General features: G+C 34.2%; 1 protein-coding gene across 2 annotated transcripts in view; it reads right to left on the bottom strand.

The window, feature by feature from the left end:
• Nucleotides 1-6230: 6230 nt before the first annotated feature.
• CIP2A (cellular inhibitor of PP2A) overlaps nucleotides 6231-22605 on the bottom strand; it is a 36489-nt gene continuing 20114 nt past the window's right edge. For both annotated transcript variants that reach the window (XM_025913417.2, XM_086675515.1), the window contains 9 exons: nucleotides 21002-21120; nucleotides 17763-17958; nucleotides 16981-17055; nucleotides 16774-16884; nucleotides 14271-14467; nucleotides 11995-12108; nucleotides 11667-11749; nucleotides 10791-10930; nucleotides 6231-9790 (listed from right to left, as the gene is read on the bottom strand). In XM_025913417.2, coding sequence (XP_025769202.1) covers nucleotides 9620-9790; nucleotides 10791-10930; nucleotides 11667-11749; nucleotides 11995-12108; nucleotides 14271-14467; nucleotides 16774-16884; nucleotides 16981-17055; nucleotides 17763-17958; nucleotides 21002-21120 — 1206 coding nt within the window. In that variant the 3' untranslated portion in view covers nucleotides 6231-9619. The remainder of the gene's footprint in view (nucleotides 9791-10790; nucleotides 10931-11666; nucleotides 11750-11994; nucleotides 12109-14270; nucleotides 14468-16773; nucleotides 16885-16980; nucleotides 17056-17762; nucleotides 17959-21001; nucleotides 21121-22605) is intronic.

Here is a 22605-nt window from a genome sequence, read left to right as displayed (position 1 = left end):
TCAGTAAAACTCGTTCAAATTTTGAATTTTGGCCTTCACCCAGGAGAGCGATGTGAGGTACGACACTGTCGTGATGCCGGCAGCAGCCGTGAGCCAAAGCCCCTAGTCAGCCACGGCATCACAAAGGTAACAACCCATCCACATACAACCGTTCTTTCACTTTCAGTATAGTGAGGTGTTCAACACTCAATTATAAAACAGGTTTTGTGTTTGATGATTTTGCCTAATTGTAGGCTAACATAAGTGTTTTGAGCACATTTAAGGTAGGCTAGGCTAAGCTATCAAACATGGGCGTTAGGTGTATTAAATGCATTTTTAACTTGGATGTTTTCAGTTTACAACGAATTTATTGGGACATAACCTTATCATAAGTTGAGGAAGATCTGTACACAATGAAGTCAAAAGTCAGTCAAATAACTGGGAAAAAAACTTGCAACTTTTATCGTAACTGGAAATTTTACTTACTAAAGACTACCTGCAAATCAATAAGAAAAAAAGGTGGATAACTCAATAGAAAAAATGGAAAGGGATTAATTAAATAGTTAAGAAAAAAGGAAACAGAAAAAGTCCTTTCTACATGTGTGGCAGCCATGAAAAATTTAACACCATAATGAGAACCCTAGAACATTTTCCTAGGTATCATGTGGTGAGAAAGGGAAGGTATAAAACAGTTATGTGTGGAATGCTTTCATTTGTGTAACCCACCAAACAAATATACATGCATATACATGTTTGTATGTATTACACCTCTCTTTAAGGCTACATAAAGGAACTCACAACAGGTCAAGGATTCTGTGGAAGGGAACTAGGATGGCCAAGAGACAGGTAAAAGAATAATATCACCATGTATCTTTTTTTTTTCTTTTTAACATTAAAAAAAGACGTTTTTAAAGTATAGTTTCAGATTTAGAGAATAATTAAGCAGATAGAGTTCCATATACTCACCCCACTCCCTGGCAATTAATGCATCAATGTGATATATTAACCATAGTGCATAGTTTACATTAGGGTTCACTCTTTATGTTACAGAGTTCCGTGGATTTTGACAAATTAATGTCATGTACCCACAATTACAGTAGCATACACAATAGTTTCACAGCCCTAAAAAATGTCTATCCTCTAACTATTTATCCATCTTCCTTGCTACCTACTCCCCACTTGCCCCCAGCAAGCACTATTTTTACTGCTGTAATAGTTTTTACTTTTCCAGAATGTCATATAATTGGAATCATACAGTGCAGACTTTTCAGACTGGCTTCTTTTGCTTAGCAATATGCATTTAAATGTCCTCTATGTCTTTTCATGGCTTGATAGCTCATTTCTTTTTATACACTGTTGGATTCAACTTGATGATTTTTGTATCTATGTCCATGAGATATCAGTCTGCAGCTTTCCTTTCTTGTAATGTCTGAGTTTGGTGTTAGGGTAACGATGGTGTCATAGAATGACAAGGAATGATCACTCTGCTTCTATTTTCTAGAAGAGATTATAGGGCATTTGTATCATTTTTCTTAAATGTTTGGTGGAATTCATCAGTAAAACCCTCTTGGCCTGATACTATTTTGGAAGGCTAGTAATTAATTTCTTTAATATAGTCCTATTCAGAGTATCCATTTCTCCTGTTATATTAATTAGTAGCTTGTGTCTTTCAAGAGATTGGTTCATTTCATCTGAGTTATCAAATTTGTGGTCACAGAGATGTTTGTAGTATTCCTTTATTATCCTTCCCATATTCGTAGGCTCAGTAGTGATGATCACTTACAATTAGTAGGACTGTGCCTTACGGCTATAACCTCTACAAATACTTGTCAGAAAATTTTCTCCCTTAGTTGAGACTTGAAGATTCCAATGGACTGGAGTTGGGTAGTTCTCCTTCCTCCGATAAGGCTCCAGAGCTTTTCTTTGTTGGGTAAACCTTTACTATGTTGCTAAGAATGCTCTCTGCTAATTTCAAAAGGATTACGTTCTCTCTGCCTCTGACCAAACATGAGAGGAGTTTTCTCTGACCTTCACTAGAACCTGGTGAGGCTCCCAGAGGTAAAACTCAGGACACTGAAAGTGTGGATGCTCTTAAGGATTGATAAACTGTCAACCTAGTTCACCCAAGTCTGTAGCAATTCATCAAAGTTACCACTCAGGTGTTCCTACCATGCTTGTGCTTCAGGTAAGTTGATCTATATTCTCTGTATTCACCTAACTCCAGTTTTTGAGGTGGTGATTAGTCCTGTGACCTCAATTCGCTGATGAATCCAAATAAAGTCATTTCAGTTTGTTCAGCTTTTTTCTCATTGTGAGTGTGGGAGAAAAAATTTTCAAGCACTTTGCTTCTCAGAGTAGAAACTGGAAGTCCATGTATCTCTTCTTAAATTTTGAACTTCTAAGCATGTGCTTATATAATCTATTCCTTACCGCTGCCCCATTCCCAAGTAGAGAATTCCATTTACAGTTGTTAAAATTAAGGTGATACTATTGCCTACAGACGGGACAGATGCAAAATGGGCATAAATACATTTGATTAATATTATAATCATCACTGAATGAGATGTTTTACTACTTGGATCAATCCACATCATTAATAACTCAAGTCTCTTATTTAGATTAGTAGTTCAAAGAGAGCAGCAATTCAAGTCATAGCTCCAATTAGTCTAAGCTCAAGGGTGTTTGCATGAAATACAGGTCTAAGTAATTCAAGGTTACCTTGCTTATTAAAGGGTTTTTTACACAGCCAGCCTCAAATGTCTATTACTGTTAATTCTCCTCTTGATTCCATACAACTTTCCATTATTATTCCTGATCTTACAACTAATGGCTTCTATTTTATTTCTGTAAACACAATGCATACATCTTTACTTTGAGATACATGGCCCTAATATTTTTGGACTTTTTAAGAGGCTAATATAAAAATGACATTTCTAAATAGAAATATTAAGATGAAATAGGAAAACTCTGATTTATATTAAGTGGAAACTGACTGAAGTTATTACACGTATATGGTGGCTTAAGTAGCTAAGTATCTTTTTAAAGCCTGTATGCTCTTAGTGTCCATAAATCTGTCAAAAGAGCTAGGAAGATAACAGGATCCAAGTCTTAGACATACTGTGTTGTTATTAACATTTGGCAAACTTTTTTCAACCATGCCCTTTCCTCAATCTCTTCCAGGAAATTAAAAAATAACAATGTACAACTTCATAATGAATTTTGTAGATATATGCATTAGTTGGAGAAGCCTGTGACACCCAAGAGAAGGCAGATTTAAAGCATGGAAAATGTCTCTTTCAAAGAGAAAAATGGTTTACTTAATGCTGCTTAGAATAGCTACTTCGTAAAAATAAATTAGGTAAGAGAGCAACCTACACTAGCTTTGGTCAAGAAGTTACCCTAGGTGTAGACAATACTTTGAAGATTTAATTCCTAGTACTAACCTTGCCACCCTGCACATTCTTGAAAATGCAGAATCTTTCCTGTTAATTTTACTTTCTACAATTGGCCATAGGTCTGATGATAAATAAGAAACCGAGGACAAAGGAAATAAAGGTTTCTACCCTATTTCTCTCGCAAAAGGGAGGTAAGTACTTACAAAGAAACTACTAAAAGCCACCAGCTTTATTATTTTTAAATAAATAAAAACAACACTACAAAGTATGTATTATCTTCATCTTGTAGATGAAATTTTCCTTAGGTAAAGTCAGAAATTAAATTTTGATGTGGTTACAAAACTCAGGTTTTAAAACATGGTTTTGAAAATTTTAAAGTAACATTTAAAAATTTTAGAATGTAAATAAACAACAAATTCAAATAATTTCACTACTGAAAGGCAACCAGTTTATCATTTATATTTATATTTATACATACCAATATATCTTAAAGATATGCAGATATATGAATCATTGCTTAGTCTGGTTTTATGCTTTTTCCATCCTTTTTCCAGGATCTCTTTCCATGTGCCTACACATTATTTTTTTCAAAAGGCTGTTATTTTATTGAATGTATTTTACACTGTATACATGGGTTGCTTCCAATTTTGTTTTTCAATAGTGTCAAAATGCACATTCTAAATCTTGTTGAATATCCTTAAATTCCTAGAAGTGCAGTTGTCCATAATACATGTTTATTTATTAAAAAAAAATTATTTATTATTTTTGAGAGTGAGTGGAAAAGGGGCAGAGGTGGGTTGGGAAGAGAGGATCTGAAGTGTGCTCTGTGCTGACAGCAGAGAGCCTGACATAGGGCTTGAACTCACAAACTGTGAGATCATGACCTGGGACAACGCTGGACGTTTAACCGACTGAGCCACCCAGGTGCCCCTCCAGTACATGTTTATTTTTTAATCACGTATCTGTTTGTGTTTGACTCTCCGGGCTTCTTTTCTGAAAATGTAATATAAAGTTTAAATCTTTTTGAAACACAAGGGGTCTGGGTTTACTGTTCTTTAAGAATCCTTTCAGTTCTAACATGCTCTGATTAACTGTGGGTTTTATACAAATTAGTTTGTTGTAGTTAATACTAGTTTTTATTTGTGGGTAAATGAAATCCTGCCTAATTGAACGTGAACAGTGTTGTCTTTTCCTAGGGCTAATCATAAGCCTTTTTATTTGAAGTTTGAGAAAAGCATAAGGCCACTCTAATACATTGTATCTTTTGGCTCTTTGAGATTAGTGAGATGAAATATAATTCTTGGAATAGTGCAGATAATATAATGGAGAGGCAGAATCATGTTCACTACTAAATCCCTGCCAAATGCTCAGCTACTTAGTGGAAAATTAGTTTTTAATAACATAATGAAACTGTAACCCAACCTACTCTATTGACTTTGAAAATGTCACTTTCTGTGCAGCACTGGCTAGACCTTACGTAAAAAGCCCTTTGCTGTATATTCTAAGAATTATCCATCGTCTTTAAAGATACCAAGAGCATATAAATACTGGGTCCTTGGGGAATTAACGAAAAATGTGCGTTTACTTGAGAGGAAAGTTACTTTGCCTCACATCTAATGACCTTTACAATGGGCTATTTTAACGTGAAGAAAAGCTGGTTTCTGAGAAGTATGGTACCTCTCATTCCTGGTGATAATTAAGTTTTCTTGGGGTATTTTCAAATGGTTAGATGAACAAAAGCATAAACAAAACAAACCTCATGACAGGCATGACAGGAAGAAAGTCAATTAGCTACAAAGTGCTGAATAGAGCAAGATTTTTTTAAGATTTCAAAGTGATTTGCAGATTCAAAGAAACCCATAATTTTTGTTTCCCCTAAATGTACGGATTACGAAGCATACAATTTCAAGTACTTATCAGGTTCATTATGTACATTATAAAAAAATTAACCATTTACCTTTTAAAGGCATAGGTCACATTTTCATGTGTTCATTTTTAAAAATTAGTTATTTTGAATGTTAAAGTGAATGCAGAAAATACACAATTTGTTTCTTAATCCAAAAGACTTATCATTATGGGTAATATGCATTGAGTATTTACTGGTGATCATGGAGAGAACCAAGGCAAGTAAACAAGATTAGGGGGTTTGGGAAGGAAAATACTATCCAAAGGGCCCTGTGGTTAAAAAAAAAAAAAAAATTCCACATGCCTAACATACCTATTATTTATTTTCTTAAACTACAGAAAGCAAATCTCAAATTCTTGGCTTGTGAGAAGATGCACACACAAAAAGTACACACTCTGTTAAGTGTAAACCTGTAAGTACTATATTTTAGTTTTGTCAGTGATGTAATAGATGATGTAATTTTGATTGCTTTTCCCAGTATATCACAATATTACCAAAATGTCCAATTTTTTTCTATTAGAAAGTAAAACAAGTTAAAAAATGTGGCAACCATCAGAGTAACTAACAACGTATTCAAGGCAAGAATTATCAGTGGATGCTGAGATTTGTAGGTGAAAGGTATAAGAAATAGGGTACTTGCAGTATCTCCCCACAAATTACTAATTATTTCAAAGTGTGTAAACAGGTAAATATATTATGATGTTGAGAGCCAGATATATTTCCATATAATCATTTAGAGGAAAAATTATAACATTGTTTTGGGCACTAATGATACAGATATATGTCATCTATAGCATAAAAGAAGAGGAGAGGATAAGAAGACCAATGCAGTTGCAGGTTTTCTCCAATTTTATACTAAGTAGTACAATATTAACTCCAAGCAGACTGTGAAAGTTAAGGACTTAATTGTCAAGATAGATTAAAAAAAAAAAAAGCAAGACTCAACTATGTATTGTCTACAATCATAAGTTTTATATATAATGATACAGGTTAAAAGTAAATGGATACAAAAACATATACCAGACCAACAGAAAACATTAAAAGGGTGGAGTGGCTATATTCATATCAAATAAAATAGACCTCAGACCTTAAGCCTAAATTTACCAAAGATAAAGAGACACAATAGCAAAGTTTTGACAGTTTTGTAAGTAAAGTTTTATTAGAACACAGTTCTATATGCCTATTCTAAATGCCTATTTATTTACCTGCTGTCTATGGCTGCTTTCTTGCTACAGTCACAGAACTGGGTAGTTGTGATAGAGACCATATGTCTCACAAAGCCTAAAATACTATCTGGTCCTTTACAGAAAATGTTTGCTGACTCCTATAAAGTAATTAAGTCACAAACAAGGTATGTGTTTGATTCATCAGTAGGTAAATCAGAAGCAAGGCTGTAAACACAATTCATAACTATTTGAAAAGAGGAAAAGAAGTTAAAATAAGGTTATGAGATTTAGAGAATATACCTTGATTAGACATACTTTTAACACCTGTGCATGAGCCTTGGGTAGAAGTTGAAAGTCAAACATTTTCATTTAACCAACAGTCTTAAGAGAGTCTCATTACATCCTTAACATAAATAACTAGTCTTTATAACAAGTAGAAACAACTAAAAGGACATTAATCTGACAATCTACCCTCAAAACACAGGATTAAGTTTTAATGAGTATTTGGTTTTGCCCTGACATTAGGCAGTTTAGTATAAATTTCAATCAGCCAAATTTTAAGAGAAGCTCATATCTGTTCAAGTGGCAAATGTAAATGGCAAAAAGAACTGTGTAATGTACACTTGGACAAACTCTTCATAGCAAATTTTTTTAAGAGAATTTGAGTAATTCTATGATAATGATGCATTTATTTAGTTTTATTTTCTCTACTAGGAAGTGGTCATATATTACACAGAAATCATTTGTAAAACTCTTTGGTAGTGGCTCAAACTTGCTTAAACTAAAATTTTTTAAAACACACACACACACACACACACACACACACTTTTAATCTGAGGTATGGACCTAAAAAGAAAAAAAAAAAGAGAGAAAAAGTACTTAACATACTAAGGTTAAGAAAAATAATAGCAACAATATGAAAGATGCTACAAGAGAGAGAAAGACTAGGATAAACAGAAGAAATGAAGTGAGTGATGATTAGTATTCACCTTTAAAGCTGAAGTACAATTTTTTCTCTTTAGAGAAAAAAGATAAGGAATAACTCATTAAAATTGTTGTGTTAAAAAAAGGTTACTAAAAAATACATGGACTCTCTGTCTATATAGATCTTTAAGAATAGGCAAATTGAGTGGCTTAAGTAAATGCATACTTGGAAAAATGGACTAGATCTGAACCATCCAGCAGTATGGCAGTTAAAATTTTAATTCTTCAGTTGCACTACCCTTATTTTAAGTGCTCAAAAATCACATGTGGCAGGGGCACTTGGGTGGCTCAGTCAGTTAAGCTTCCAACTTAGGCTCAGGTCATGATCTCATGGTTTGGGAGTTTGAGCCCCGTGTCGGGCTCTGTGCTGACAGCTCAGAGCCTGGAGCCTGCTTCAGATTCTTTCTCCCTCTGTCTCTGCCACTCCTCCATTTGTGCTCTCTCTCTCTCAAAAATAAACATTAAAAAAAATTTAAAAACAATCACATGTGCCTAAAGGCTATGATACTGGACAATGTATAGAACATTTACATCATTATAAAAAGTTCTATTGGGCAGTACTGGTCTAGGCTCAGTGTCTTAAAAGTGTCTAAAGCGTAAAGATAGTTTGATTTTCCCTAGAGGTTTGGTTTGTTTATTTATTTTATTTATTTTTTTATTATGTTTCTTTTATTTTTGAGAGGCAGAGAGAGACAGAGCGTGAGTGGGGGAGGGGCAGAGAGGCAGGCTCCAGGCTCTGAGCTGTCAGCACAGAGCCTGACACAGGGCTTGAACTCACGAACTGTGAGATCATGACATGAGCTAAAGTCAGATGCTTAACTGACTGAGCCACCCAGGCACCCCTGGTTTATTTATTTTATAGAATTTTCTCTTTTATTTTACAAAGCCTTTTATTCTTCAGTCATATTTATCCATTTAAACACTTTTTCATGTAAAATTGAAACTGCATGCAATTTCAAGAGAGAAACAGAATGTACCCCTTATAAAACAACAATCTAAAATGTGTTACTCTGTACAATGCTGTTTTTAAAATCTGCAGAACTATACAAAATGTATCCAAGTATGTAAAACTATTATAGTTTGACACTTAATGTAATTAGCAAATTATGAAAATATATTTAATTTCTAAAGATAATTTCAGGTATATTATGGTTGAAAAATAGAAGTAAATATAAGTTCACTTAAGTCACAGGAAGATATAAATAGGGAAGAAAACACTAAGCAAAATTAATGGTTATAAAAAGTAGCAATAAAAATCAACCAAAATACCGATATAAAAACTCTTCTGTTTTAAACACCACTTAGAACATTTGATTCAAATGAAGAGTACTGAAAAAATCCCTTTGTATTAAAGAAATAAATGTATAAGGATATTTAAACTATGCCTTAAAATTAAATGGCCAAATTAAAAACTATTTCAATGAAAGGCAATATATTAAATGCAACTGACATTAGAATCAACAACAAATAACAGATTTCTGAATATGTAGCAAGGGTGGAATCCAAGTTATCCTTATGTAAATCAAAAGAAATTCATAATTGATTGGAAATGATATGGGTATACCAACATAGTACATTTTAAAAAGATTAAAAATTAAGGCTATTCATAATTGTACAAACTATAGTGTTTTTTATGTGACAATGTATTCATTTAACACATCAGATATTTTCTAATTTTCATACATTATTTTTGTAACTATTCATTATATTTTTTTCAAATTTAGAACTAATACCATATATCATACTGTATTTTAAATGCAGTAACAAAATTATTTTAAACTGAATTTTCTTTTGTGCTATTTAGAAAAAAATTTCCCTGGCAATAACATGCCTTCTCTTTTTATACTAGTAATTGTATTTTCAATTTATTAATCTTTAGGATTGTTAAATCAAGAAAGTTTGATTTAAAATCTAATTACAAATGAGAATAAATTAAAAATCAGAAGGAAAATGGAAAAACTTTACAAAAACAATAATGGAGGTCAAGAAAAATATTCTAATATAAGAATGAAAGATAGCTTTAAGCAATAAAAGCCAGAAACAGAAAGTAAAACTTTTAAGACCAAATAAAAATATTTATCAGATCACGTTCTTTACTAAATTAATAATTAGACAATAATCTACTACTGTTCTGGGGTCACAAATTACCTTCTCTACCACACCTCCCCAGGAAGATAAATACATAACTTCTATATGCTGAGATTCACAGTTTCTGGACTTATTTTCCCACCACTTAAACTGTGGATCATTGCGATCATATGAGAGTGTTTGTTCAACTCCTCTTGCTGAAGTTTCACCAGCGACTCCTTCTCTTCCAAACGACCTTCTAATTGGGCCTTTTGAACCTCTAGGGAGGAAGCCTAAAGAATTGGGGAAAAGGGGAAGATTTGAGGAAAACAACTTAGCATGTCTTCCCTTCACAGGAATCTTAAGATGTTCTAATTTTCATTTGTAAAACAACCATGTCAAAAGACACATTACAAATATGTACTACATTTAGTTAAATTATATGGTAAGTTTAAGATAAGGAATTATTAATAATACAGATTGGAAAAACACATTCAATGTATCTTTTTAAGTCAATATTAGCAGCTGAAATTTTGCAGAAAATATTACACATTACAATTTGGAATCACTATTAAGATAACCACATTAAAAGAGAACCAGGAAATTGGTAAATGTGGCATTAAATTTTATGCCTCTTCTGTCATTTGTGCTCTGTGGTTGTTCAAATGGTCATTCAATCCTAGTCCTCATCTTCCTGGTAGCAGATGGGCCAGAAAGCACTATTCACAGCTACCACACATAAACAACCAGGACAAGGTGGAATGAGACTAGACCAGATTCAGAATACTGCATATGTCTACTGTTCCACTTAGCTTTGTGACTGACCTTGAGCAAGTAACTCAAGACTCACTTTAATTTGTAGGTTTAAAATACTTATTGATACTTATATATTAATATATGTGTTAGGAGGATTCAGAAAAATGTTTCAAGGGGTCCTTTGCAAATTATAAAGTTCTGAACAAATATGAACTACTCCTAAAAGAACAGAGATGCAGCCATATACAATTATACCTGTGGATGTATTTGGCATCCAGAACTGGGAATCCCTTTAGGTATTCTTTGCCTACTTAAAAGGAGTTAAGTGCTGGCACAGAATATATATTTAATAAAGTTTTGGTGATTTTAGGAAATCACCTTTCACATTGTGAAGAGAGTCTTTATAATAAAACAATTGTCAATTTTGAGATTATAGTATCTTCTAAATACAATTACTAAGTAGAACTTTAATTTACCCAAATTCATCTTTTTCACAAAATCAGACTTACTATAAATGAGAACTCAACAGATTCTTACCTTAATGCTCAATTCTTTTCTTATCTGTTCTGTTCTGTTTAATTCTTTTCTAAGGATATCAATGGTTTCTTCCTTATCTTCCCTTTCTTTTTGCAAAACTTTAATCTTTTCTTCTTGTACTTTTGTTTTTTGTTGCATATCTTAAAAACAAACAGAGTCAGCTATATGCCCAGAAGTCCTATAACTGATGTTACCCTGAAAAAGTTTATTAGGCAGTAGGTAATTAGGGCAAAAAAATGACAACTAGGAAGATGAGGAAATATCTTGCTGGAAATAAAAGTTTTACAGTATTTGATTAATAAAAAACACCACCTAACTCTTCCCCTATGCCAGTATTAAACAAAAAATGCCAAATCTCCATGTCTTTCCCTTTTCCTCTGTTCCTATTATATATATATATACACATATAGTAATGAGGGGAAAGACAAACCTTAGAGCTCAAAGGTTAGAAGAGAGATGGAGAAAAGTATGAAAATTATATAGGCAGATGTCTGTATTCTAAGGCAAGTGAGTTAGAACAAAAATGTTTTTTTGTGGATTTCAGAGCTACTACTATTGAGAAGCTGGTAACTAAAAATTACCTAGCACTGCCACCTGCTGTTACATTCTTTTAAAACTCATTTTAAAAAGAATCCTTAACTCCCAGATTAAAAAAAATATATATTGCCTTTTCAATTTAATCAGTCTAACTAAACTGCTCTGTAAAATGTTATGGCAAGAAAAGGGGAGCTGTTTAAAATGTGATTTAATGTTTAAAACAATGAGAGAAGTAGAAAATAATGAAACAGCAAAATAAAAACCATTCATGCTTTGATTTTTCTTCCAACACAAGATATGTTAAAATATAGACAATTTATTAAATAAGAAGCTACTTACTTGCTAGCTTACATTCTCTGTCTACTAGTTGGTTCTGTACTTCTTTTCTCTGTTCTTCTTTCTCTATTAATTGGGCAATAGTCCTGAAGTTATAAAAATATAGAAGAAAACATCAAGGAAATATTTCATTTCTTTTTCTCTCCAAAAAGTATTTTATGAGACAGTTAATAAGAATAATAATCACCTTCACATTTTGCCAAAAATGTATTTTATATCTAAAATAAGTTATAATTCTATTAATTTATCTGTAAAAATAATGTTCTATATAAAGGGAATCATTGTTTTTGAAAAATCCAAAATAATTAGAATTAAGAACTAGGGATTTTACTTTTCATTTTGTTGCTTGAATGACTCATTCAACTTTTTCACTGTCTCAATTTGTTTATTTAGAGAATCACATGTGATCTGTAAATCTTTATTCTTCTTTTCGGTGGTTTCATTCCTGAAAAGACAAGATGAGTTGATATTTTTATGGAGGAAAACATATGATGAGGAAAACACTGTGTGTCCTTTTATTATTTCTTCAAATCAAACTGCATACACTGAAGGAAAGAAGAGGAATGTTATGAACAAGCAAGACACGAAGAAAGAATAGTAACTCAAAAAGATATTAAAGATATGTTTTGGGCGATGTTGGAGGTAATATTTACTATGAAAAGAAAATATGCAGGGCATTTACCTCATATTTATGGATATAGAGCTTTATTTTACAGATAACATTGCCTTACATAATTTGCTATATAGTTATCTTTATAGTTAGGTCCAGAAATTTTTTAAAAACTTCTCTAAAACGATGAAGTCTATTAAAACATAAAACTTAAGTCTGCCATCATTAGCCTCTTGGGCATAATATATGTTTAATTAAAAATGTCAAATTAACAAAGTGGTTGAGGACACAAAACTTCTCTGGTCTCTTTCGAGCTCTGCATCTAATAGTCCTGCTTATTTTACCTGCAAAGTAAACACAGAAATACTTTCTAAAGTGATACTTTGACACCCAAGTATCTTAAGTATAAAATGTCCTTTTCACGTCATTAAGTACAAACTAGTGGCACTGGGCAAATCTGGCCAGAAGTATTTTATTTGTCCCACACAGTTTTAAAATTTTGAATTTGGGGGCACCTGGGTGGCTAAGTCAATTAAGTGTCTGACTCCTGGTTTTGGCTCACATCATTATCTCACACTTCTTGGGTTCCAGCCTTGCTTCAGGCTCTGCACTCATAGCACAGAGCCTGCTCGGGATTTTCTCTCTCTCCCTCTCTCTCTGCCCATCCCCTGCTCACATACTCCATTTCTCTCCCAAAATAAGTAAACTTAAAAAAAATAAAATTCTAAATTTGAATGCCTTTAGGTAGTCTCTACCATTATAAATGATCTTTCCCCAGCCAGCTTCATTATTTGTTACCCATATGGCCCTTTAAGGCACGAGTTTTACCTCTTGGCCCCTTACTCACTATCTGAACGTCAGCAGTTCCTGGAAACCACGTATTTCTCTGGGACCACTGCTTACTTTTTCTCACACCCTGACTTAACAACAATAGTCCACTCTGTCAGGGCTGCCTAAAACAATCAAACTTTGGAGCAAGTTGTTGGGAGAAAATATCCCATTTGGGATATTTTAGCATCACAAATTTTCTAGATGCTATACATTTTCTACATTTCATTTTAGCTGATGGGCAAATGAGCACATGGACCTTGCAGAGTTAAAATTTTCTGTATCTCTGTATTAATAGCGTAGACAAAACATTTTTTCAAATCTTACCAATCTTAAAATATAAGTTAAAACAAAGAACACATTAACCAGAATGTTTTAATTTTTATTGTTTGGTAGAAAACACATAACTGTTCCTGGTCTTCCTTATATTTCAGAAGTTTTAAAGCTGACCTAAAAGATAGAAAATTTCAACAGAGGAGGAAAACACAATCTCACATTTTGTTAGTGGGCATGTAAGTTATTATAGCCTTTTTGGAAGGAAACTTGGCAATCCATCAAAAATTTGAAGACACATACCCTTTAACCAACAATTCACCTATAAGAATTTATTCCACATATATAGTCATACATATAAGTAAACCATATTCAACGACATTAAGAAGAAATGCTGACAACAAATTAAGCAATGATTTAAACACTAACATCCGAGTTTCCATGCTATTAGGCTGAATACTATGCAATATTCAACACATTTGATCTGCAGAAATGGCCCATTAAATGGTTCAACTTATTACAAACTGTGGTAACTATGTACTGTTTCAGACCCTAGGGATTTGTCAGACTCGACTTTGTCAGACAAAGCAGACTCAACTTGTTCTTGTGGTGCTAACATCTCAGATGACTAATGACTGCATGAACACATGAAAAAAGTACAGTCAACTGGAAAAAAAAACAAAGAGACCTGAATTGTTTCTGACTTGGACCCAGAGTTTGAGTAAGCAATACTTCATTTACCTGTGATGTAAGTTTCCTGCCAATTACTTAACTTATGGAATTATCAGAACATAGGAATGCTTACAAAAGGATTTTAGGACCACAGGAAAAAAAAAATGCTGTGTGTTCATTCTAGATTCTAACTTTACACAGAAATATTTACTTTATTCATTTACCTCTGAACAAGTTCCATGTAGGATTTTGTGAGTATTTCATGTTCTTCAGCCACAGACTCTAATTTTCTATTATGTTGGAAGAGATGCTCAATATCACTCTGGGCTCTTTCTGATTCAACCTGTTGTGCTTTCAGCAACACACCAAGCTCTTCATTTTTTCTCTCAACTTCTCTCAACATACCAGCAAGTGTCCGTGCCTAAAAACAAACAAAACAGAACAGAGGCTTTTCTACCATGTATATAATATGCTCAGTTTCTACAATTTAAAAGGTTTACCAAATATCTAATAGGCTAGCATCTATTGGGTTATATAAAGTTTTATTAGTCACACATACTTATTATTTAACTAGTTCTAACAAATCTGACACTGTTATAGTTTTTTACTTAATAGATTGTTCTGACCAGAACAATCTTGGTATGGTCAGATTCACAGAAATGAACACAATTATAACAGCATGAAGGTAGCTCTACACACATTACTCAATTAAAAGGGTAAGTGTGCTCCTTGGGGCTAGCCATCAACTCCAAACCATAAAATTTATACAAATCAGTTTTCTCCATTTTAGGTAGGAATTAAGAATAAGATCTTAACCATATCACAGATGTTTAAGAAAACACTTAAAATCAGCACAGAGAATACAATCTAAATTTAATATGAAAGTATTTGTGACATGAAACATTAAAGAAACAGAAAACTAGAATGAGAAGTGAACTCTCCCCACCATTCATTAGCCTGAGAAATACTCTTATTTTGAAATGCCAGATAAAAACCTAAGCCCTTCTATATTTTTATGACAGTCTATAAAACAGTTAATACCCCATTATTATTTTTATAAGTCTTTCCAGTAAAATGAGTAAAACATTAAATTCTCCAATAAAATGCAAGACATGTTCAACAGATATAGAATGTAAGAATGCGCTATGGGAAGGGAGAGGACAAAATGATTTTAATATCACTAATTTTTTTGTTGGAATTTATGATAAATTCAACATGCTATTAGTCAAGACAAATGAATCTATGTCAAAAGAAAAGGAAAGCATATGGTTATATTTATTCATATTTTTAAAAATATCTGTACTTAAGACTGTAAAGGTATTCTATGTGTCATTGATTTTAATGCTTCTCTCAAAAGTCAAATGACTTTATTATAATTCATTACAAATGATATCAAACTGTTGAGATTCCATTTGTGTCTGTTAGGAAATTTCATACTACTGCAGTAAGTTCTTACTCCTAATGATGCACACAGCACAATATCGAACTTTCTGAGCACCTGAGTATGGTGCTTGCTGGGGCTGGGAGATAAAACAGTCTCTGACATCAAGGATCGAGGTGGGGTTATACAATTTTCACAAGTGTGGGAAGAAGAGGACCAGAGAAAGCTTCCTAAGAAATGGAGGTAAACTAAAACCTGAAGGATTATTAGGAGTTAGGCAGAGAAAGAGGAAAAGTGTTCCAGACATGGCAGAGCAAGTAAAAAGACAGGGAGACCTAAGAGTATGCCAAGTAACTGCAAAGTAACAGAACTGCATAAGAAACTGCAAAGTAATCTAATATAGCTGACTGCAGAAAATGCACAGAAATGCCAGGAGATGCGGAATGAGTTAGAATCCTTATGTGCCAAACTAAGGAATTTAAACTTTCTTCTGAGTAAAATGGATAGCTACTGCAGAGTATTTAGCACAGAAGCAATAAAATCAGATTACAGCCTCAGGGCTCACTGTGGAGGAAGAAGGGAGAGTGGAACAAAATACAAGACAGATGACTTGGGATGCATGGGGAGGGTGGTTGAGAAGAGGGCTCCAGCCTGAAGGTAGGAAGTATAGGCTCTGCTATGTTTTCATATAAAAAAATGAAGGATTTGACCTGTAGCAAATAGTGGCAAGAACAGAGACAAGGCAGAAAAAAGTAATATTTAGAAGGTAGAATCAACTGGATTTGGTAAAGGACTCCTTACAGAAGGTAACTGTGTGACTTCCAGGTTTCTTGTCTGGAAAACCCTTCAGAACAACATACAAAAAAGAATAAATTTTTAAAAAGGTTGCTGAGTTCAGGACTGGTTATACAGAATGGGAAGTATTTGCTATTTTTTAAACAGAGCTATATAGGAAGCATTTACTACTGAGCAAAAAGGATCTTGGCTCAGCACATAAAATTGGTGGCCTTAACATTCTGGTAATGACTGGAACCATAGACTACCTAATAACAGCAAAGGGCTTAGAACATAACATGGGGAAAAGCCAGTATTTTAGGGTTGAGTGGAGAAAAAGAAATTCATAAAGTATACAGAAAAAGAATATCCATTAATTCAGAAAGAAAACCAGAAGTTGACGTTGTGACCAAAATTAAACAGGGGAGGGTTTCAAGATGGAGGGAATAGTCATGTCAAATGCTGAGAACGGTTTACTTCAAATACAGGAACAAAAATAGAATCACAGTTTTGTACATGTACTACTTAATTTATTTTTCCACTTATCAGCTAGATCTTTGTATTGTCCACACCTCGGTCTCAGCTTGAGTTCTTTGGCAGCGGTACTGAGCAATCAGCCGATCAGCCTGGGCCAAGGCTAGAGCTTTTGCTTCCAAAAGATCTTGTAGCCTACTTTCTTTGGACTATAAGAAAACATACCATCAATCTTTATCACCTCCCAGAAAACACCTTTAATAAAGCTTAACAGTTACATATAGTTAAAACAAGCTTGTACTCACAGCTAATGTGGACAGTTTCATTTCATATACATCCATTATGTCAGATATTCTCACATCATTAATCTGATCCTTTACCTAAGTTTTAACAGTCAAAAATCAGAAAGCTTTCACATTCAACAAAATAAAAAAAATAAATGTCTGTGAAACTAAATCATTAAAATTTAATGAGTAACAATGTAAAAAAATACGAATGTCCTATCAGGTGGTTCACAAACATTTCACTAACCTGATTATTGCAGAAGAGTATCTGGGTAGGATTTGATATGCTTGTGGGATATATTTCTTAGATGGGAGGTAATAGAGGGGTAAGGGTGGGCTGCCCGGGGAAGACTAGGGGGAAAAATGATTGCTGTGCTAAAATGTTATAATTTTATGGCTAATGTTTTTCTTTCTTTCCAAACTTTCTAGAATATTGTTATTTTCATATTAAAAGAAAGGTTTCGGGATGCCTGGGTGGCTCAATCAGTTAAGCGTCTGACTTCGGCTCAGGTCATGATCTCATGGTTCGTGGTTCTGAGCCCCGCATGGGGCTCTGTGCTGACAGCTTAGAGCCTGGAGCCTGCTTCAGATTCTGTGTCTCCCTCTCTCTCTCTGCCCCTCCCCTGCTCATGCTCTATTTCTGTCTCAAAAATAAATAAACGTTAAAAAAAAAAAATTAAAAGATAAGTTTCATTGCTCAAATTTGCATCTAAAGTTGCTTAAATAAATATTATAATCAGGGCTGATATTTAGTTGGTATGTACCACGCAGAATCCCATTTATAACGGCTATTTGCCACTCACCACCATTCCAGCCTGTAGTTTCTCTATTAATTCCTCAATGTTCAATCCAGGAACTCCAGCTTTCAAAAGTGGAGGAGTTAAACATTTTACCGATCTTGGAACACTGTGATTTAATGATTGCAAGGGCATTCTCCTGGGCATGTGTTCTGTTTCCTGTTGTCTATAGGCATTGTTTGCTGCTATGCTTTCTCCAAGTCTGAATTGGAATCAAAAAGAAAAACAAATGATTACAAAAAATAGAGCAAAAGGCAAAGTTAGTATAGAATTAGGGAATCTCTAGAATGGATCTTTTTGGGAATATAAGCCTTCACATGTTTTTGAAATAATCTTGGAGTTTATGATGAAACCAAATTTTGGAAAATATCCTAAAAATTTGCCAGAAGAAACTCTTTTCTAGTTACAACCCCTTATAATGACAATTCCACCTCTGGTTTGGAGGCACCTGAACTGGTCTTTGAGTGTGGATTAATTGTAAAAATTAAGTACAGTGATATTGCTATTGGTAAGAACATCCTTCTTACCATGGACAACATCACCCGTCCTTTACCTATGTCCTTCAGTCTTGCCCTTTCTCGTCAGTACTTTCTCACCAACCTGACTATTCTGCTCCTTCTACTTACCATATCTTGTTCCTGCCTCAGGGCCTTTGTATGAGCTGTTCCTTTACCAGATCTGCATAGACTTGGCTCCTTCTTATCATCAGGTCTCAGTTCAAATTCACTTCCTCAGAAAGGCCCCTCCATCCACAGTGAAGTGCACATTATGAAACTTAATTTTTTAAACTTGTATCCCAACTAGAATGTAAACCACATGACAGTGGCTCCTGGTCTAATTTACTGCAGTATCAAAAATGCCTATTAGAGGGGTGCCTGGGTGGCTTAGTCGGTTAAGCGGCCGACTTCGGCTCAGGTCATGATCTCGCAGTCCATGAGTTTGAGCCCCGCGTCGGGCTCTGTGCTGACAGCTCAGAGCCTGGAGCCTGTTTCAGATTCTGTGTCTCCCTCTCTCTGACCCTCCCCTGTTCATGCTCTGTCTCTCCCTGTCTCAAAAATAAATAAAACGTTAAAAAAAAAATGCCTATTAGAGGGCCTGCACATTGCTGGCCCTCACCAGATGTTTGTTAAATGTCTAAATAAAACAAACATACACCAAAAACCTACTTATGTACCCACCCACCCAGCATATGAATTCACCTTATTAAACTAAGATGATGTAAACAAAGGCAAAAACAGACATAAATAAAACAAATGAATACCTTAAACAGTGTCAAAAGAGAAACATAGACAACACCAGTAAGAATGGGGCAGCCAAGATATAAAGTGGTAGATTTCACATACAGAGACAGAGGATAAGACTCCCACTTTCAGTGAAGCTGAAGCTTTCCATTCTGAAACACAGGGGCTTTCCTTTATATCAGATTACCAAAGTTGGAGCAACCAAGCCACCACAAAATGAAGCAGCTTCACAGACCACTTTTTAAAAAAAATTTTTTTAACGTTTATTTATTTTTCAGAGAGAGAGAGAGAGAGACAGAGCTTGAGGGGAAGGGCCAGAGAGAGTGGGAGACAACAGAATCTGAAGCAGGCTCCAGGCTCTGAGCTGTCATTCCAGAGCCTGAGGTGGGGCTCGAACTCACAAACCGTGAGATCATGACCTGAGCCGAAGTCAGACGCTTAACCGACTGAACCACCCAGGCGCCCCCAGACCACTTCTATCTTTAAATTGAGAAGCTCTCTATTTGTCCATTTATTTGTTTAAAAATATTCACTATAAAATGAAGACAATTTTGATTATGTGGTCTTGTTCTCCATAGTTCTTAATCTCTTAATTTAGGATTAAATTATTAATTCTGAAAAATGAGTTTGCTAAATTAAATAGCAGAGGTTAGCAAACTTTTTAAAAGACAATGCAGTAAGTATCTTAGGCTTAATAGTTACAACTACCTAATCCTGATGTCATAGCATGAATGTAGACACAGAAAATACAGACAATATGAAAATGAATGGGTATGTTCTTGTTGCAATAGAACTTTATTTACAGCCTGCCTGCTGGCTATAGTTTTCAGAACGCCAGCATACAGGAATGTCTTACCTGCTTATAAACTTGCTTCAGTTTATTCAAACCACTTTTGCAAATTCATTTATACTAGCCACTTAAATGTTTTTTTTTTAAGTTTATTTATTTTTGAAAGAGAGAAAGTGAGTGAGCAGGAGAGGGGCAGAGAGGGAAAGAGAGACAATCCCAAGCAGGCGCTGCACTGACAGTGCAGATGTGGGGCTTGAACTAATGAACTGTAAGATCATGACCTGAGCTGAGACCAAGAGTCATATGCTTAACCGACTGAGCCACCAAGGTGCCCCAAGCCCCTTAAATTTTTTAAAATTAAGGTAGACACAACTGGACATTTGGTTAACCATTTAGTTTACAGAGAGCCCAAAAATCTCAATTTTTTTCAAACATAACAGCAAATACTCTCTTAATGTTTGAAATTAATGAGTATAGCGGACAATTCTGCCTGGCCATTATCTATTCCACTTTCTGAAAAAAAGCACAGGATTTTTCTTTAGGAACACTACCACCACACCCAACCTTTCAGTCCACATAGTTCTTTACGGCTGAACCCTTGGTATCTGTAAAACAATCCAGATCTGGTCAATGAGAGTGATGCTTAGACTTATCATTTATACAACTGAGAAAGTTCTTTGTTTTCTTTTCTGTTTTGTTTTTGTTGATAGTTTTTTAGTCCTAAACGCTATGTTTTTTATTAAGTGTTTAATCCTTTAGAGCAGGTTCTCATCATATCCTCTGGCAATTCTGTGGTTACCTACAACCCTTAAGCTGAGGAAGTTTTTCCTCAAATCTAACCTAAATGTCTTTTTACCTTTTTTTTTTTTAAGTACAGCTGACACAGGGAAACTTGTTCTATCTTGTAAGAAATAAACTGATAGGATGTAAAGCATGGTTCAGAAGCTGCTATGTTAATAGAGCAACTGAGAGACAGAGAGGCATAGTGCCTGGATAAAATATTTAACCACCTAAATGTAGTTTTTCCCTGAGTATACACCTGGTCTTTTCAGTTACTGGAATCAAGTTTTCTTTTAATCACTTGAAAAATTACTGACTGTTACAATGTCTTTAATTCACAAATTTTCTAATCTATCTGTATTGAGGACTACTAAAGAAACATAGCAGGATATTCTAGAACCACGAAAGATATACCGCAAATGACTACAACTCACACTAAGGCAGGAAAATCTGGCAGTGGAGCAGCTTCCAATAGTATTCCCAATCCACACTGTACTTGTTCTCTATTATCTGATGTTAAAGCAAAAGCCAAGGGTGTAATCAGGCGTGGATCCTAAGTAAATCAGAAACCAGAAAACAAGAAGCAGAAAGAATAATGTCAGGCTTTTTAGAGCAAGATGAGTAAATAGAGCTAAATCATAAAATAATTCTAGGCAAATTGTGAACAGTTTCTACCTGATGTTCGAATGTATTTATTAGCCTTTACCTAGTTATAGTTATCTACACAGTCAATATGAACACTAGCTTTAAAAATTTCTGGCAAAAGTTTTGAATGGTTTTGTTGTGCCTATGAAAATCATATTTTCAATATTTGGATGAATTTAAAATATCATCCATAGCTGACTGATTTTTGAATTTTGTTTGTCCAGCTACCCTTAAAAAAAAAATCTGGCTATAAGAAATAATAACTAATCATTTCCAAGTAAGAATAAAATTCAAACTAAAAAAATTCTAATTTAGTAACTGAAATAATTATACTTAAAGCATAAGTCTTTCATGCCAGCAAGTATTTTTTATTAGTACTGTAAGCCCCAAATAATTTATTCTGAAAAACATCTCCTAAAGGACATAAAAATCAGTTTGATTCAATTTTTAAGGTGTTAACAGAGAAAAATACTAAAATATGAATCCTTTATAATTATCCACATTTTACTATGTTGAGTGTCTTGTAAGTACTCAGTTACAATTGAAGGCCACAGAACCATGTTAAGAGCTGGGCTTTATCTCCATAACCTTCATGGTAACTCTTTGTAACTGCTCCTATGGAGAGGGATCATTATTTTCATTCTGTAGTTACGGAAACTGGAGTTCAGAGAAGTGAAATAACTTGCTCAAGTCCTCAAGTCCACACTAATAAATGGTGGAGTCAACATCTGAACTCCATCTCTTACGCATTATGCTCTCAGAGTGTGTAAGTGGCACCTGTGTAAGATTTCAGTTTTGGCTCCTATACAGGCCCCGGAGCCATCTTTGTTAAATCATTATAGTAACTTAACTCACACATGTAAGTCAGGTTTTGTGGCTATCAAGGTAAACATTTAGAGCTCTTATTCAGCTACTACTATCATCAAAATTTTTGAGTTAGCTATTTTCTGCACACCCTCTCTCATCCTGTTATCATTCACAATCAAGTCCTTTTCTTCCAGATGTGTCCTTTATCCTCTTAATATCCTACCTCATCAACGCCAACCAAAACCAAAACTCCAAAACAAATACCACCCCCTCTTCACTGCAATACTAGTAGAAATAAACAAACATGAAGTAGGACACAAGAAAGGAAAAAGGCTGAGGAAGCACTACTATCATAAACAGCCCATACATTAGAATCAGAAGCATTTATGTTCAATTTCTGCAAAACTATGTAAAATCACCATATACTGGGAACATTACAGCTACTTAAGACAACTAACAATTGTCTTCTGATGGCCAATTCTAAGAGAAACATTTTCTAAAGATTAAGAATATTAAAACAGAAAATCACACATTAGGAAGCATTTATGTATGAATAAACTTCAATATTTGAAGAGTTTAAACTCAC

The sequence above is a fragment of the Puma concolor genome, chromosome C2 (genome assembly GCF_028749965.1).
Source record: "Puma concolor isolate L17-30 chromosome C2, mPumCon1.1.hap2, whole genome shotgun sequence".
NCBI lineage: Eukaryota > Metazoa > Chordata > Mammalia > Carnivora > Felidae > Puma > Puma concolor.
The sequence above is the reverse complement of the archived record's forward strand: the minus strand, read 5'-3'. Positions and strand labels throughout refer to the sequence as shown.